Here is an 18,033-nt window from a genome sequence, read left to right as displayed (position 1 = left end):
GGATGGGCACTCTGGGAGATGGCAAGGGCTCAGGCTGGCCTTACGGAGCGGGGGTTTTATATGTAGGTGTCAGCAGGTGAGTAATCATGAGATTGGAATGTACTATTATTGCAGGTGAGAAAGGGCATGGCTCACCTGGGATACTGCTTGTTGCAGCTGAAATCGTTGTGGACTCTTTCAGAGCACATTGACCGCTAACTCTCTGTGTTGTTTCCTTAGGAAGCCATATCACTCTAAACTGGAGGCTTTTGTGAATCACATGTCAAAAGGACCTGGAGCCTCTTTCGAAAGCCCCTTGCACTCACTGCCTCTTTACTCCAGTCACCAGCTGTGTGAGATGGGAGAGCTCACACAGACAGGTAAGTACATCGACCATTCTTCCACTTTCTTCCACCCACTCCCGTGTGTGGTGGACGCATGCAGCGGGGCCTCAGGTGAAACGCTGTGGGCGCGGGGTGAGTCAGCACTAGTACCTGAAGCAGCTGTGAGCCCACCAAGGTATCTCATTAAACATTTCTTTTTAAAAATATATTTATGATTTTTGGTTGCACTGGGTCTTCATTGCTGTGTGCAGGCTTTCTCTAGTTGGAACAACTGGGGGCCACTCTTCGTTGCAGTGCACTGGCTTCTCATTTCAGTGACTTTTCTCATGTGTGGGCTCAGTAGTCGTGGAGCACAGGCTTAGTTGATCTAAGGCATGTGGGATCTTCCCGGATCAAACAAGGATCAAACCCATGTCCCCTGCTTTGGCAGGTGGATTCCTATACGCTGCTCCAACCAGGGAAGTCCCGTCTGATTTCTAAATATTAAAAATAGCCTTTTCTCTTATTATTAAACATATATATATATATATTCATGGAAGAGAAAGTAGGAATGACAATTCAGCAAAAGGAAGACGAATCTAAAGCACTCGTAATCTCACCAAAGAAATTAATAACCTTTAGTGTTAATATCTGTATGTGGTCATGGGTATGCAGACACACACTCATTCTCACAAGTTGCATCTTCCTGAGCACTATTTTGTAGCCCACTTTTTCACTTAATAATATATTGTGACAGTCTTTCCCTACCAATAAGTGTTCATCAACAACATAATTTCTGATAGCTGCATATTCTTCCGCTATCGATAGGCCATGATGTATGTAACCAGTCCCATGTTCTTAGATACTTAAGACAAAACAGCTAAAAGGTTTTAATGCCCCAGATCTGAGGGACATGCATATGGTAGAGCCCCACCACACATGGAGCCTGCAAGTGTGTTCTTCACAAAAGCCATCTCTCCCTCTGCACCCCTGTTCATATTACTGTGCAGCCAGTACACTGTCAGCATAGGTTGGTGAGTTAACTGTGGGTTGGGACGAGAAAGAACTGGTGCCCCCAAGAGGTACCAGCTTTCTACTTCTTCAGTCTGAGACCTCAGAGGACCTTTGTGTGGTCACTGGTCTTTCTGGAGGAATCAGGATGACCTATAGGCCATATTCTGTTTCTTGATCCACCAGCATCTTAGGACCTCAGCTTTGATAGAAAGAAGATCCATCAAACCCCATTGGGTTCCCCATGTTTTGAAAACTATTATTATTGGGGAGAATGATAGTAAGTGACCAAGTGGGGCAAGATGAAGGCTGTGGAGGTTTAGCCTTGAATAAGGAGTTTTGGCATAAGCTTTTGCTAATTAGTTCCACATGCGCAAGCTCTGCATTGGTTTAAAACGGGAGTCCTGGGATTTCCCTTGTGGTCCATGGCTAAGATTCTGTGCCCCCAGTGCAGGGGGCCCGGGTTCAGTCCCTGAACAGGGAACTCTATCCCACATGCCACAGCTGAAGATCTTGTATGCTGCACCCAAGACCTGGAGCAGCCAAATGAATAAATATTTTAAAAACAAATAAATAAAAATAGAGGAGTCCTCCTACCAGAACCAGAGCCCCCTTTTATTAACAAGTATTTTGTGGTGCTCCCTGAACTATCCCAAAGTGAAATTCAAATATAACCGTTCTATATACATAATTTTACAAAACAGTTATATTAGATATCCTACCTGTAATATGAAGTAGAAACAAAAGGAAATTATATTATTATGTAATTGTATATATCTCAGTATAAATGTTTGAGCACACCTTGGTTAGAAAAGAAAATGAAGTAATCCATTGCTTGCACCTAAGTGTAGATGGGTGTGGTGACAGCTACAAATGCAGACTGATCAAAGGATGTGCACTGATGGCTCTTACGTATCAGGACATGATTTATTTGACAAATGTGATCAAAAGACAGATGTCCCTTAATTTATTTCTGGAAAATTCAGTAGATGTTAATGTTGTGCAAAAAAAGTTTTGAAATTGAAGTATTAAAACTTCAAGGATTAAAGTATTAAAACTTGAAGGATTTTCACATATGGGAATGTCTTGTACATTCAAAAGTTTTTCGGAACAGAGAACAGTTCCTTGTGAAGAATGTCCAGCCCTTGGCCCCCACCCACAGGGGTCAGCAATGTTCCTCCCCGTGTTACTGTGTCAACCCAAACCCTCCCTGAGTGCAGAACTGTGCTTGCTGAGAACCACTGGTGGTGAGTAACAGAAACCAACTCAAGCCAAAAAAAAAAAGGACATTTATTATAAAGACTGAGGATGACTCACAGACTCTAAGGACAAAAATATGACTAGGCCTCCAGTGACTGGTCCCAGCGATAAAAAAGCTGTCTGTCCCTGCTGTTATGGTTTTGCTGTGTGTCTGTCGATGGAGACAGTCCTGGCCACATATAGAGATGAACTTACACGTTCATGTTCTTGAGAGAATCTTATGGTGTCCTTGAGGGTCAGTGTGCATCAGCTGGCTGGGAGGTCAGGGTAATTGCATCAAGTAGTTTATTCACTCCCATCTTTCTTTCCAACTGACCTATTATCATCAGTGGTTTTCAAATTAGCCTTGCCCTAGAAATCTTATTTGTGGTAGTTTGCTCCTATTCCCTTGGTCTCTTTTAATGGTCATTTTTAGCTGTTTGAAATTTTGCATCGCTGTTAGAATAATCATTTATAAGTGGCACACTTAGGGGACCTCACAGGAACCATGTAAGATGCAGTTGACCATCAGTGTCTACTCTGTCCCAGATGCTTTAGCAGCTGCCGTGTGTAGGGGAGGAGGGCAACTGGGTGGCACAGCGCATGGAAGCCCCTGAGGGTGCTGCTGCAAGCTGCAGGTTCCTACAGAATAAACACAGGCTTTGGAGTAAACAGACCTATGAAGTACGGCATGTAACACATTCCCGACAGAGCTGGTGGCAAGTTGCATTTGACAGTGTGTGTAAAGCACTGAGCACAGTTCTAGCACATGTTACGCTCAGCAAATGCCTCAGAAGTCCAGCAGCCTGTGTGAACAGGAGGGAATGATTAATTCCACCTGGGGGAGAAAGAGGAGGCCAGAAAAGGAATTATAGTATTGGAGTCGGGATGAGGATTTCACTGGGAAGAGAAAGGGAAGGACAGGAGCCGGGTTGTGAAGATGCAAGTTGTGTTTGGAGAGGAGACACCCTGAATGGGTAATATTTCGGCATGAACATGTAGGGAGGAGGTGATGTGAGCCGCGAGTAAGAGCACAGGTGGGGCCCACAGGGGAGCTGGAGTTCTGCCTCGGCCACATCTTAACTGTGAGTGGCTTGGGCCTCAGTTTCCTTCTGCTTTCTTTGTTGGGTTTTTGTGAGGATTAAAGGAGAAAGGCCTGGTGCGTGGTAAACGTAGGCAGCCTCAGAATGCAGGGTAGGCCCAGAAGGAACTGGGGGCCAGACACAGATTCTGGGTGTTGGCCCCTCTGTGCAAGTCACTTGGAAACGCTAAGACCTGTCCCAGCCCAGATCTCTAAGGGGACCCTGCTCTCCATACTCTTCATTAGAATAGGATCTAGATAGCCTTCATGTTCCCCCCCCCCCACACCCGAGCTGTTCCCCTTCCTGGGCCAACGCTGTTCCCTCTGTCCCACACATTTCAGCCTGAAGTTGTCTTGTCTTTGTGGTTGGGCTTTTCAGACCAGTCGGGCATCTGAATAAGTGGCATCACTGGTCACAGGGCCTGCCTGTGGTTTACACTCTCAGAGAACTCAGATCTCACACTGAAAGGCCATTCCAACATCCTGTTGGCTGGAGAGTGAGCTTGCTCTTATCTTGGATTGCCTTCTCCTACTTGAAGATAAGGTTTCTTCAGTGTTTGTTTTTGGTTGTTTTTTTTAATTGTACTGTGGCATAGTTCCTGTGTGTATTTCAAAACTGTAACTACTAAAGTAAAAGTGAAGTCGCTCAGTCATGTCCAGCTCTTTGCGACCCATGGACTCTAGCCCACCAAGCTCCTCCATCCATAGGATTCTCCAGGCAAGAATACTGGAGTGGGGTGCCATTTCCTTCTCCAGGAACTACTAAAGGGAAACTTAAAATTTATGCTGCTACCCATGTTCTGTCACCACCCCCCATCTCTGTGCCCCTCTCACCCCCAGATAACCATCATGCGCCTTTCCAAAGTTTCTTTATACAAAACACAGGCAGCTATATAACATTCTTACTATGTTATGTGCTATATAACGTTCTTATTTTTCCCCTCATTTTAATTTAAAAGGAGCATAGTAAACTCGCTGTTCTGCAATTTGCTCTCTTTTTTTCCCCCAAATATTCCATCTAGGTACGTGGGAGATCATTCCATATCTGTGCAGGGAGAGTATCCTTGCTCAGGTAAAGGGTAGGACTAGGCAGAATGGACCCAGAAGGTAAGCAGAGAGCCTTGGGCTGGGAGAATAGGGAATATGGAGTGAAGAAGGGAACTGGGCAGCCAGGATTTGACTTGTTCTCCTTGCCTGACTGATTTCTGTGAGCTCCCAGGCACTCTGAGGAATGATGTGTCCCTGGTCAGGAGGGAGAAAGCTCTCCTTAGGCTCCGTTACCTCCTGCACCTCCACCAGCAGGCTGGTCTTACCTCTGAGCCCCACCAGTCACAACCCTCTTCCAGAGAAGGGATCGAGGCAGACATATGGTCCCTGTACTCCCTGGAAAGGCGTGGGTCCAGAGGACAGGGCCCCACTCTGCTCACCCCTTTGTGTGTAATCCCTTCACATGCTGGTGGGAGCCCCTTCTGGAGGGTCCCTTGCAGTGGGGGCCGGGCTCAAGGATGTAACCATACAGTGTCTGAAGCCTTCCAGCATTGGGCGAGCCTCAACTCCCCTGGCTGTCCCTTTCACTGAGCTGGTAGTGAGGCAAGCGTGTGGCGCTCTTGTGTTTCAGGGGTCGTGCAGCACCTGCAGAACGGCCAGCTGCTGAGGGACATCTACCTGAAGAAACACAAGCTCCTGCCGAGTGACTGGGCTGCAGAGCAGCTTCACTTAGAGACCACCGGCAAGAGCCGGACGCTGCAGAGTGGGCTGGCTCTGCTCTATGGCTTTCTGCCAGATTTTGACTGGAAGAAGGTTTATTTCAGGCACCAGCCCAGTGCTCTGTTCTGCTCTGGGAACTGCTACTGCCCACTGAGGAACCAGTACCTGGAGAAGGAGCAGCGTCGGCAGTACCTATTACGTCTGAATAACAGGCAGCTGGAAAGGACCTATGAGGAGATGGCCCGGATCGTGGACATCCCCACCAAGCAGCTCCGGGCTGCCAACCCCATCGACTCCCTGCTCTGCCTCTTCTGCCACAATGTCAGCTTCCCCTGCACCAAGAACGGCTGTATCACCATGGACCACTTCAAGGTGATCAAGACGCATCAGATAGAGGACGAGAGGGAGAGGCAGGAGAAGAAGCTGTACCTGGGGTACGCGCTCCTGGGCGCCCACCCCATCCTGAACCAAACTGTCAGCCGCATGCAGCAGACAGCAGAGGGCAAGAAGGAAGGGCTCTTCACTCTCTACTCTGCTCATGACGTTACTCTGGCCCCGATTCTCAGTGCCTTGGGCCTTACAGGAGCCAGATTCCCACGGTTTGCGGCCAGGTTGGTCTTTGAGCTCTGGCAGGACAGGGAGAAACCCCGTGAGCACTCCGTCCGGATCCTCTATGATGGTGTTGACATCACGTTCTACACTTCATTCTGCCAGGACCACCACAGGCGGTCTCCCAAGCCCATGTGTCCCCTCGAAAATTTAGTCCGCTTCATCAAAAAGGACATGTTTGTGGCCCTGGGTGGTGGTAGTACCAATTATTATGAAGCATGTCACAAGGAAGGATTCTAAAAGGCGCACGATGCAGCGCTGAGAATCGACGCCAATTCAAAAGGATGGGGAACGTCCACTTCTCGTTCTGTCGGCTGCTAAAGTTACAAGGTGGTTTGCAAAGGCCAGAAATCATGCTTGGGGCCCACGTGGATTTGGGGTTGAACGGGGAGTATGTTACTGTAATTGGGTACGTGAGTAACTTGAGACATAGTGGTCAGTTCACAGAGAAAGGAAGGTACTTTATTCCAGCTAGACTTTACTTGGATGCCAGAATAATATTTCAGTGCCCAAAGTTGCCAATTCAAATGTGTATTCTTTTGATCTGCCTTGGTACTGTGTGATGGAATCAGCAAATCTCAGCCAAACCGCCTCTTCATCTGGGACAACCTCACCTTGTCCTTGTTCAGTGGATGGTTTCCTGAAGTGATTCATTGAAAACAGGGGTGGGCAACCTTTTTCCATAAAGGGCCAGATAGTAAATATTATAGACTCTGGACCAAAAGGCCACCTATAGCACCTGTCACAGCTGCTCGACGCTGCTCTTGTAACATGAAGGCAACCACAGATGACCCTTGGATGAGTTAAGTGTGGCTGTCAAAGGCCACACAAAAGAGGCAGTGGGCCAGCTGTGGCCTGAGGGCTGTAGTTTGCTGACCCCCATTCTAAGAACCAGGCTGTACTACAATTGCACTTTCAGCACTTTTTGAGAGAACCAGTTGAATACCCAGAATTATTCAGTGGTGCCTCCAGTAACTTCTGCTAGAAACACAGAATCTGGTCTGTATCTGACATGATAACAAAACTTGAGGGGAAACAAACATTGAACCAGAGTGAATCATAAAAAAATTATTAGAATAATACTTGATGTTCATGATGATTGTGGTATAAGATAGTTTTGAGTATGTCTTCAATATTTGTCTGCTGTAGTCTATTTGCTGTACATGCTGAAATTTTTGTATTCCATTTAGTATTTTTATAGTCTAGGAAAATATTTTCTAAGACCAGTTTTAGATGTGTTCTTATTCCTATGAAATATTCCATTTACTGTATCTGCTTGGTGGTTAGAAGGGAACTAGAAGCTGAATTCAGGCACTTTCTCCCAATAAAACTAATGATGGCTCCTTCCCTTTGACAAGCAGTAGAATTGGATCGATTTTTAGACCATTTTCGTCAGTTTCAAATGGTAAATTCAAATTGATTTTTAAATAAGTTTTTGGAAGAACTTTGTTACTAGATAGTTAAATAATATTTATAAGGTATTTTATATATTAGAAGCAATTATAATTAAATCTGTGATTTCTGCCTAAAATGGTGCTAGTTCTGTGCAAAGAAATGTAAAGTGAGATTCTCCAATGTCATTGCCATTCCAGCCTTTTTTGTCTGTTTTTGTCCAGTGTTTCATTTAAATACATGTTTCTATTAATAAATTTTTGAAGAATACTCATACATGTAACTCATGGTTTATACCTATAAGTCACTGTTTCTTTTCAAGTGAGTTTTAACTGTCTTATCTTTTAATAAATAAAAGCATTTTAAATTAGAAAACTCTACAGTGCACATGGGGAAGGGAGGCCCCGTGTGACTAGCAACGGGCCAAGCCAGGCCTGCTAGGGTGACTGGAAGGGACAGAGTCCTGCCCTGGGCCACAGAGGGGCTACAGCTTCCTTCTCTGACAGCAGCGGCAGGACTTGGTGGTCAAGGGTGTGTCACAGCTGGTGGCCTTGGACTGGGTGACAGTGTATCTCCAAGTCTTCTCTTATTGCTGAAAATCGTGTGTTGTTGTTCAGTCAGTAAGTCGTGTTCAACTCTTTGTGACCCCATGGACTGCAGCATGCCAGGCTTCCCTGTCCTTCACTATCTCCCAGAGTTTGCTCAACCTCATGTCCCTGGAGTTGGTGATGCCATCCAACCATCTCATTCTCTGTCGTTTCTTCCTCCTCCCCTCAATCTTTCTCAGCATCAGGGTCTTTTCCAATAAGTTGGCTCTTATCAGGTAGCCAAAGTATTGGAGCTTCAGCTTCAGCATCAGTCCTACAATAGTCAGGGTTGATTTCCTTTAGGATTGACTGGTTTGATCTCCTTGCTGTGTGTTGTCTTTTGCATATTTAAAGCCTATGCAAGTTTTTTTTTTTTTTTTGCTCCCACTCGCAATCTATCTGAATCAGAACTGCTAAACACAGCTTGAAGATTTTAAAGTAAAGGTGAATCAAAAGATATTTTAAAAATCAATTTTGCAACATCTGTTTTGGGAAAGGTGGATATTTTGCATAAGAGCCAATATTAAAAGTGCAGAGGTTTTGCCTCCTAAGACATTGCGTATGCTGCTGCTGCTGGTGCCAAGTTGCTTCAGTCGTGTCCAACTCTGTGTGACCCCATAGACGGCAGCCCACCAGGCTCCCCCGTCCCTGGGATTCTCCAGGCAAGAACACTGGAGTAGGTTGCCATTTCCTTCTCCAATGCATGAAAGTGTAAAGTGAAAGTGAAGTCACTCAGTCGCGTCTGACCCTCAGCAACCCCATGGACTGCAGCCTTCCAGGCTCCTCCATCCATGAGATTTTCCAGGCAAGAGTACTGGAGTGGGGTGCCATCGCCTCCTCTGAGACATTGGGTATGCATGGCATTAAACTATCCTCCTCAGTATCTAGTTCTGACACAGTTCATTTCTATAAACAAACACTGAGCACCCAGCTGAGGGTGCTGGAGTTTGTCCTTGGTTTCAGAGCAATGGTCTCAATGACTTAGATTATGGCAAGTGTGGGTGTGCACACTGCATAATCAGCTTTGTTGTTTTCATGATTAAAATTAATACATGCACACTGGGAAACAGTCAAACAACACTGAAAACAACTTCAAAGGTGAAGTTCTCTAATCCTACCTCCAGAGAGAACACGATGAGCTGCTTGAAAAATATTCTTCCAGAAATCTAACTTGCAGATACAAATATATGTATAATTTTTAAATAGAAATAAGATTATTCAACTTACATTGTCACGTGACTTCTTTCCTTCAAAATATATTTTGTTTCCTTTAACAGTATGTCTTAGACATATTTCTCATTAACTTGTTTCCCTTAACAGAATGTCTTAGAGATTTCCACGATGAGAGGAGAGGTGGGGGAAAGGAAGAAAGAGAAAGAAGGAAAGACAGCTCTTTTATAGCCATAGAATAATATTTCATGATTTCATGATGTAGATGAGACATACTTTTTAATATTTTTAAAGTAATTCCCTTTTTTCTTTTCGAGATTTTACTAAAAGAATATTTATATAGTATTCCTGGCACAAACATTTTAGCATTTTGACAGCCAGGTAGCTTTATAAAATCATCAGTCAACTGACTGAGTTTATTAATTTAATCTTTCCACAACAAAATGACCAGCTTTGAAAGTAGCTGGCAGGATTGAATAGCAATTGTATCACTGTGTTGATTCAGGATGCATATCCAGCTTTTCCTGACTGTCCAAAGTAAACATTTTTAAAAATAATTTTATTATTTATTTCTGGCTGTGCTAGATCTCTGTTGCTGCATGGGCTCCTCTCTCATTGCGGTGTGCAGGCTCCTCACTGCAGTGGCCTCTCTGTTTGCAGAGCATGGGCTCCAGGGCACTTGGGCTTCAGTAGTTGGGGCACATGGACTCAGTAGTTGCAGTTCCCAGGATCTACAGCACAGGCTCAATAGTTGTAGCACACGGGCTTGGTTGCCCCATGGCATGTGGAATCGTCTCAGATCAGGGATCAAACCCATGACTCCTGCATTGGCAGGCGAATTCTTTACCACTGAGCCACCAGGGAAACCCTAAGGTAAACATTTTAATCAAAGATAACCACACTGATCTTCAAATGGTGATATTTAGAGCTGTGTGTTCATATAGTAGACACCGGCCATGGAAAGCTACCAGAAATGAGAGGCGGTTCTTCTGAACTGGCATAAGACAATTGGTGAGACATATTTCAATTTCTTCATTAAAACGGAATGAAATTAAAACATATGTCGAGAGCCCCACTAGAAACTTCCTCAGGACCTAGCAACCTCCAGCCCTTCACCCTTTCCTGCCTGTGTCCCCTCACCTGTACACGCGTGCTCAGTTGCTCAGTCGTGTCTGATTCTTTGTGACTCCATGGACTGTAGCCCATCAGACTCCTCTGTCCATGGGATTTCCCAGGCAAGAAGACTGAAGTGGGTTGCCATTTCCTCCTCCAGGGGATCTTCTTGACCCAGGGAATGAACCTACATCTCCTGCGTTGGCAGGTGGATTCTTTACCATTGAGCCCACATAGAGTTCAAGACCAGTTCTGTATCACTTCCCAGGTATAAGGCCTCAGGCATCGGGTTCCTCATCTGTAAACCAGGATGACACCTCCCACGAGAGTACAGGTAAAGCCCTGGGCAGCGTGGGTCATCCCCACAATGAAGCCTCCACTACTGCCCCCCACTTACTCTTTAACTGTGCTGAGTTACCAAAACCAGCCAGAACGAGAATATGTCCCTGCCCTTTTTTTTAAGCCAGGAAGCCACCTGGAGGCACAGCATTATACTTTGGGCATAACTGGGAGGTACAGTTCCCCAGGCTCATGTACTTACCTTTGGGGGAAAAAATAACAATTCTTCTGAGTCCTACATGTATACTTTGATAAAAAGCACAAAGTGACACCTTATTATAAACATCTCAATGATTTCCCAAGGGAGATAAAGCTCATTGCTCATCCTTTCCTCATTTCCTTCATCATCTCTGTCTAATCCCCAGCTTCCTGCTTGAGTTAAGAGTTGCTGTCCACTGCAGAAGCAGCAGCTGACCAAAGTTCAGCAAAGGAATGGGAGTCTGGAGGCTGAGGCCATGGGTCTGGCCCCTCTGTGGCCCCAAGAGGCACTGAAGGCAAAGCAGCCCAGGAAGTGATGCGCATCTCAACAGAGGACTTCTTGCCCTCCGTGCCTCTCCTTTAGGGAGCTGCACCCCTCCCTGTTCCTGGGGCCCACCAGTGAGGCATCCTCCAACCTCCCCCCTCCCCAGGGCCCAGGAAAGGCAAGTCCTTCTGGTGGGCAGCTAGCTGCTTTCTTCCAGCATGGAGCTGAGGGTGTCTTAGTTAGGCACTCCCCAAATGATAAATCCTTTCAGGATCCATACTTCAGAAGCTGGTCAGAGACTGGGGCTCCCACAAATGCAAAGCTGCTTGTGCCAGTGACGGGATGCCACACTGCCCTCTAGTGGCAACTCTGCCTGCCCCTTGTTCAGCAGTTTTCCCTCTTTACCCTGCAAATAGTCAACTGAGAAGCCAGTTAGCACGTATGCATGCACAGATGAGGCCTCTTTTCCAGCAAGCTGAAGCTCCCTCTTGTGGCCTACGAGTCAACTCTTCTCTCCACCTACCTACACTGTCTTCAAGATGTAACAAGAAGAGACATTCTGTCTCCATATAGTCTCACCCCAAATGCCCTTTTATCTAACTGATGAACCAGTTGTTTGGCAGGCTCATAACTGGATCCCTGATGGACAGACCATTAAATTGACCTTCTAAATGATGGATCCTGATGGACTACTGCCCATCTGAAAAATTAATCCTGAGTACTGGCTGGTTGGCTGATTAAGTTTCTAAGTCACAAATCATTTGATTGACCTACTGTCTTTTTTTTTTTGAATCTTATTAATATATATTTTTTACTGCTCTGGGTCTTTGTTGCTGTGCACAGGCTTTCTCTAGAGGCTACTCTTCGTTGTGGTATGTGGGCTTTTCATTGTGGTGGCTTCTCTTGTTGCAGAGCAAAGGCTCTAGGCATACGGGCTTAGTTGCTCTGGAGCATGTGGGGATCTCCCTGGACCAGGGATTGAGTTCCAGTTCCTTGCATTGGCAGGTGGATTCTTAACCTCTGGACCACCAGGAAAGTCCCAACCTACTGTCTTTCTAACTGAACTACTAAGCCTAAATAATTAAACACCTGAAAGCTTAAACTGTTCGCATCAGGTGGCCAAAGTATTGGAGCTTCAGCTTCATACTTTGGCCACCTGATGCAAACAGCCAACTTATTGGAAAAGATCGTGATGCTGGGAAAGATTGAAGGCAAAAGGAGAAGGGGGCAACAGAGGATGAGATGGTTGGATAGCATCACTGAGTCAATGGACGTGAACTTGGGCAAACTTCAGGAGATAGCGAGGGAGAGGGAGGCCTGGCATGCTAGTCCATGGGGTCACAAAGATTTGGACAAGACTTAGCAACTAAACAACAACAACAAAGCTTGAACTACCTTCCTGGCTGACTCTCCCACTAACCATTTAGTGTTTATGACTGACTCTGCCCAGCCGAGGTCTGGCAAGACGGAGGGCCTGGCTCCATCACTAGAGGTAACAGCTGGGTGGGAGGAGAGACTGCTCCTTCCTCATACTCTGATTCCTCTTTGAACTCAGGGGCCTACTCTTCTCCCTTCTAGAGCCACCTGAAGACTCCAGAGGGGACAACCAGGAAACTGACCTTCTTATCTACCTCTACAGAGGTTCTTAACCAGGGCTCCACGGTGGGTTTAAATTTTGTTTTCCAGATAATGTGGATACAAAGAGGTGTGTTATCTTGGAAGAAGGGTCACAGCTTTCATTGGAATCTCCAACAAATCTAGCACACACAAATATCTTCAGAACTATTACTCTGGGAAGATCCTCGGCAAACACATTCAGACAGGAAAAACCCTTAGCTAAATTCAAGCCCCATTTCTCTGTCACATCAGTCCAGGGTGGCAGGAAGATTAAGGTAGGAAGGGTTAGGGAGTCACAGTGGGCATGGGTGTGGAAGGGTGGAAGGATAAACGCTGTGTATGAAGTTTCCAGAGGGAAGCCCAAGGATATCAACGTGTGTCCTTTCGGTTTGCAGGTTACATGGAGCCCAACATGCAGGGCACCCTCAGCTCTGGGCAGAGGGCTCTTTGAGCTGAGAGGAAGGATACATTTACTAGGGTCTCTGTCTGGGGTAGGGAGTATTGGGAACATGTGGTTATGAGCAGCTATGTGTTTGTTTACACACTCGTGTGCTCACAAAGGTGAGTATAACACAGCCTGTGGTTATGTGCATGGATGTTCTTTGTGTCAGTGTATGTCTGAATAGTTTTGTGAATGCATTTGCACTTGTGTGCTCACTCCTGGACCCCTCAAGCCTTTGGCGAGGGTGGGTGGGGTGTTGAAACAGATTCTGGGTAAGAATTTCACTAAGTGAGATAATCTACAGACCGGCCGGAGGCCCACACGAGAAGTGCGGGAATCCTCAACTCCTCTCTCTCCCCATTCCCCTCCTCCCCTCAGCCCACTGCCACCATCCGATCCCATCGCCTTCCCCTGGACTACTACTCGGGCTTCAGTGCCCTTCCCTCGAGACCCCTCCGGACAGCAGCCACAGTGCCCTTATTCTTCTTAAGTTAGGACGCCTAGGTAGGTGCCCCGCCGAAACCCACAATAGATTTATACTGTCAGGGGATAACGCCCATCTCCTCCGTGGGACTCGGGGTCCTTTCACGACCGCGGCCCTGCTCGCTGGGCACTCTGCGCTCTCGAGGCTCCGTTCTTTAAATGCGTCGCCCCTGGGCCTGGTTCTATTCCACACTCCCAAGCTTTGGCTCCGATGCCTCCTCCTCTCAGCCTTTACGCACTGCTCCTACACCCTGCATCTCGGCGATTATCACTTGCCGCTGTAATTGCCCGATTACAACTGGCAATTGTAATTGACAGAAGATCCAAGTCCGTCCGTCACGTTCCACTTGGTGACCCCGCCCCAGCGGACTCCCCAGAGGACAAAGCCAGAACCGGCGCAAGTTACAGGCCAGCCACACATAAGCTCACGTGTCTCTTTCCCGCCGGGTGGAGCAGCTGAAGCCCAGGGAGGCGAAGAAGAAAATGCGCGTGCGCATAAGGACCAGTAGGAACTACGACTCCCAGAATCCTCCTGACAAGACTCCATTTCCCACAAGGCCTCGCGGGGCCCCACCCCGGAACTGCGCTCTTTGCCTGAAAGCGGAAGTTAGGGTGAGCCTGGCGGTGGAGTCTGTGCCTCAGAGAATAGAAGAGGTTTTACGGATTGTCTACCTCCAGGGGTCGTCAGTGAGTCAGAAACCGGGACGTCAGAGGGAAAGGACCTGGCAGCAGCCTTTCAGTGCATTATTCCGCTTTCCCTCTGGCGCGCACGACCAGACCCAAAGCCGCCGTGCACTCCCACCGCTGCGTTCTCTGTCCCCACCTCTGGACGTCCCTGGGAATAGAGGCCGATGGCTCGATGGTCTTCAGTTCAGTTCAGTTCTGTCGCTCAGTCGTGTCCGACTCTTTGCGACCCCGTGGACTGCAGCACGCCAGGCTTCCCTGTCCATCACTAACTCCCGGAGCTTACTCAAACTCATGTCCATCGAGTCAGTGATGCCATCCAACCATCTCATCCTTTGTCGTCCCCTTCTCCTGCCTTCAATCTTTCCCAGCATTAGGGTCTTTTCCAAGGAGTCAGTTCTTCGCATCAGGTGGCCAAAATATTGGAGTTTCAGCTTCAGCATCAGTCCTTCCAATGGTCTTGGTCTTGGGTAAAGCTTATTCCCAATGCTGCATTGCCTGTCTTGCACTGGGAAGAAGTGAAGACCTGGCCATAAAGGGCATAACCCACAGGGCTCCCCATGTTGGTCTCACAACTTTGCTTCTTCTAGCAGTAGCTGCAGGAACTGAAGATGTGGACTGTGGGGACAGGTGTGGACAGTAGCGTGGAGGGGAGAAATTTGTGGATCCTGACCTGCTGCTGCAGTTCCCAAGATGTTTCCAGTGGCCCCAGCCCTGTGGGTATATAGGACTGGTCCAGCACATATCCTTAAATGCTTGGATTCTGTACAAAGTCAGCCCCCTTCCTCAGACCCTCCAGTCCCAGCTTCATTCCCTCAAACTCCAGCAACACCTCATCTGGGCCCTGCTGCCTATTTTCATCTTGCTCCTCGGAAGCTACTTAGAGCATCCTGGCTTGAAATAGGAGCAATTGGTAGGACTGGAATGAGAAAGAGGGTCTGGACCATTTGGAGGAAAAGAAGAAAACTGAAGGAAAGGAGTGAACTAAAAGGGAACTGTAGGACATTTAAGTGACTGACAGCTACTGAAGCAAAATGGGAGGGTTAGGGTATAGGTGAAAGGGGGTGAGCGGTCTCAAAAGACAGAACTGTATGTATGCCTAAACAGGCAGAGGAACACATTTTTCAGAGTTTCAAGCAAGATCATCTTCCTTTGGTGAAATACAGGGGTTTATCAGGATTACCTCATCATTGCTGCTCATGAAATTTTACACTGACTGGCTAAAGGTCACATTCCAGGGAGAGGCTGAAACCGCTGTTAGGTTAGGTATTAAGTCTTGGTTTGTTGACTTGGGGCTTAGCACAAGCGACTCCATTTGGGGCCTGTTTCTTCTATTACCAGAATGTTCTTAATGAAGTTGTAAAAAAGTGTTCCTTTTACTCAATTCTGAACCTGGAGTACGGGTCCTTTTGTTATTCTGTATGACAGAATGGGAGCTATAATAAAGCAAGTCGTCTGCATCTCAAAATAACTCTGTTCATCTTGAAAAAAGTGTTAGTAGAGGTAGTTACGTGCTCAGTCTCAACCCCTGTACTGTTGTATAAGAGTGTGCTGTGGGCCCAGAACATTTCCTTACAAAGATATAAAGAGCTCCCACAGTCTGGGCTGGGCATATCCCATTGTTTGGGAATATCTTTTCCTGTTCTGGACTGGATGTGTACTTCTTTGTTCTGCTTAACCGTGTGCATCATGTGACACCCAACCAACCCCACTGCTGTATCTGTTTGCAGCAGGGAGAGAATTGGGCCCTTTGCTTGTAGCACAAGAAGAGTACATACAGAGCCGCTGGCCATGGGGACTGTCATCAGTGAAGCTGATCTTGCTCTTTCTCATCACTGGTAAAGAGTAAAGCATTGTTCACACATTGCCCGTGTGAATTGTGTCTTTTCGCCAACACCAATACCTGCCACAATGGAGCGGGTTGACACCCTGGGGCTGATACTCTGGTGGAAGATGTTGTTCTACCAACTACTGGCCTCCATGCAGTGGGACTCCTCCCCTGGAGGTGGTAATAAATGTCACTTGCTCAACAAAAAGCAATTCTGTGCTTGTTTGATTTGCTAGCTGCACTAGGTTTCTCTTTTAAAAAGCATCTCTTATATTTGAATGACGACAACAGCGATTTTTTTGGACTTGGGTATTTAGTAGAAATTTTCTAGAAAATAAAAGTCAGCTTGTCACTTCAAGAGAAGCAACTGAGATTATTGTTGACAATGATAAAATGTGGCCTTTCAGGCAAAAATTAGAATTTGAAAAACATATCTGCCGTGTGGGTGTGTGTGTGTATGTGTGCATGCACATGCTTAGTCACTCATGTCTGACTCTGTGACCCCATGGACTCTAGCCTCTCCAGGCTTTCCTCCGGCCATGGAATTCTCTAGGCATGTATACTGAAGTGGGTAGCCATTCCCTTGTCCAAGGGATCTTCCCCACCCAGGGATAGAACTCAGGTCTCCTGCATTATATGTGGATTCTTAACCATTTGAGCCACCAGGGAAACACATGCTGTGCTGTGCTTAATCGCTCAGTTGTGTCCGACTCTTTGCAACCCCATGGACTGTAGTCCCCCAAGCTCCTCTGTCCATGGGATTCTCCAGGAAAGAATATTGGAGTGGGTTGCCATGCCCTCCTCCAGGGGATCTTCCCAACCCAAGTCTCCCACATTGCAGGCAGGTTCTTTACCATCTGAGCCACCAGGGAAGCCCAAGAATACTGGAGTGGATAGCCTATCCCTTCTGCAGGGGAATTTCCTGATCTAGGAATTGAACCATGGTCTTCTGAATTACAGGGGGATTCTTTACCAGCTGAGCTACCAGGGAAGGCCAGGGAAACCCATACTACCATGTAAATATCTTAACAGCTTTGCATGCTTAAAGGATTCTTCTGATGAGCTTGGTGATGATGTTAGTGGATGTGATTTCAAAAATATGTCAAATAATGAAATGTGTGTCAACATTTGGAAGATCTGCAAAGCTCAGTATATCTGTTGTTGAATAACAGATTACTCCAAAACACAGTGATTTAAAACAAGAAAATTTATTATCTTTTGATTTCTGTGGGTCAAAAATTTGGGAGTAACTTTTGTAGGTGGTTCTAAGTTTGGGTTTCACTCACCTACAGTTGCAGTCAAGATGTCTGTCTCTTGAGGCTGCAGTCCTCTGAAAGCCTGACTGGAGCTACAGTATTTGCTTCCAGGATGGTACACTCCCATGGCTGTTGGCAGGAGAGTGGGTATTTCACCCCATGTACGTTTCCATAGGACTTTGTGTATCCCCACAACATGGCAATTAGCTTCCCCCAGGGCAAGTGACCCAAGATCAAGGGAGCAAGATAAAAGCATCAATGTCTTTTATGATCTATCCTCATAAGTCACATTCTGTAATTTCTACCACATTCTATTCTTTAGAAGTAAGTCATGTGTACAATCCATTCTTAAGAAGGGGAAAATAAGTTCTACTTCTTAAAGGGTGGCGGACCTAATACATGGACATATTTTAATAGCACTACATTGAGTGACCCAATATTTTCTGAATGCCCAATGCGTGACGTCACAAAACTGCAATGCATGGGTTAAAAAAAAAAAAACTATTCCAATTGCAAGATAGCCCAATGGATTTTTAATGACACAGAATACGAAGAGTTCACTGATGCAGTTTTAGATTCCGCATTGCTACTAACCTTTAAGAAGCTACCATTTGTTAGGTTTTGGCATGATATCAAATAAAATGGGGCTTCCCAGGTGGCACTAGTGGTAAAGAACCCATCTGCAATCCAGGAGACTTAGCGATATTTTT

At 46.4% G+C, this 18,033-nt stretch overlaps 1 protein-coding gene across 2 annotated transcripts in view; it reads left to right on the top strand.

The window, feature by feature from the left end:
- Positions 1-7,615, top strand: part of PXYLP1 (2-phosphoxylose phosphatase 1) — an 88,594-nt gene extending 80,979 nt beyond the window's left edge. For both annotated transcript variants that reach the window (XM_018049770.1, XM_013966023.2), the window contains 2 exons: positions 220-359; positions 5,252-7,615. In XM_018049770.1, coding sequence (XP_017905259.1) covers positions 220-359; positions 5,252-6,189 — 1,078 coding nt within the window. In that variant the 3' untranslated portion in view covers positions 6,190-7,615. The remainder of the gene's footprint in view (positions 1-219; positions 360-5,251) is intronic.

This window comes from Capra hircus, chromosome 1, assembly GCF_001704415.2.
Source record: "Capra hircus breed San Clemente chromosome 1, ASM170441v1, whole genome shotgun sequence".
NCBI lineage: Eukaryota > Metazoa > Chordata > Mammalia > Artiodactyla > Bovidae > Capra > Capra hircus.
This window is presented reverse-complemented; position numbering and strand designations above follow the sequence as displayed.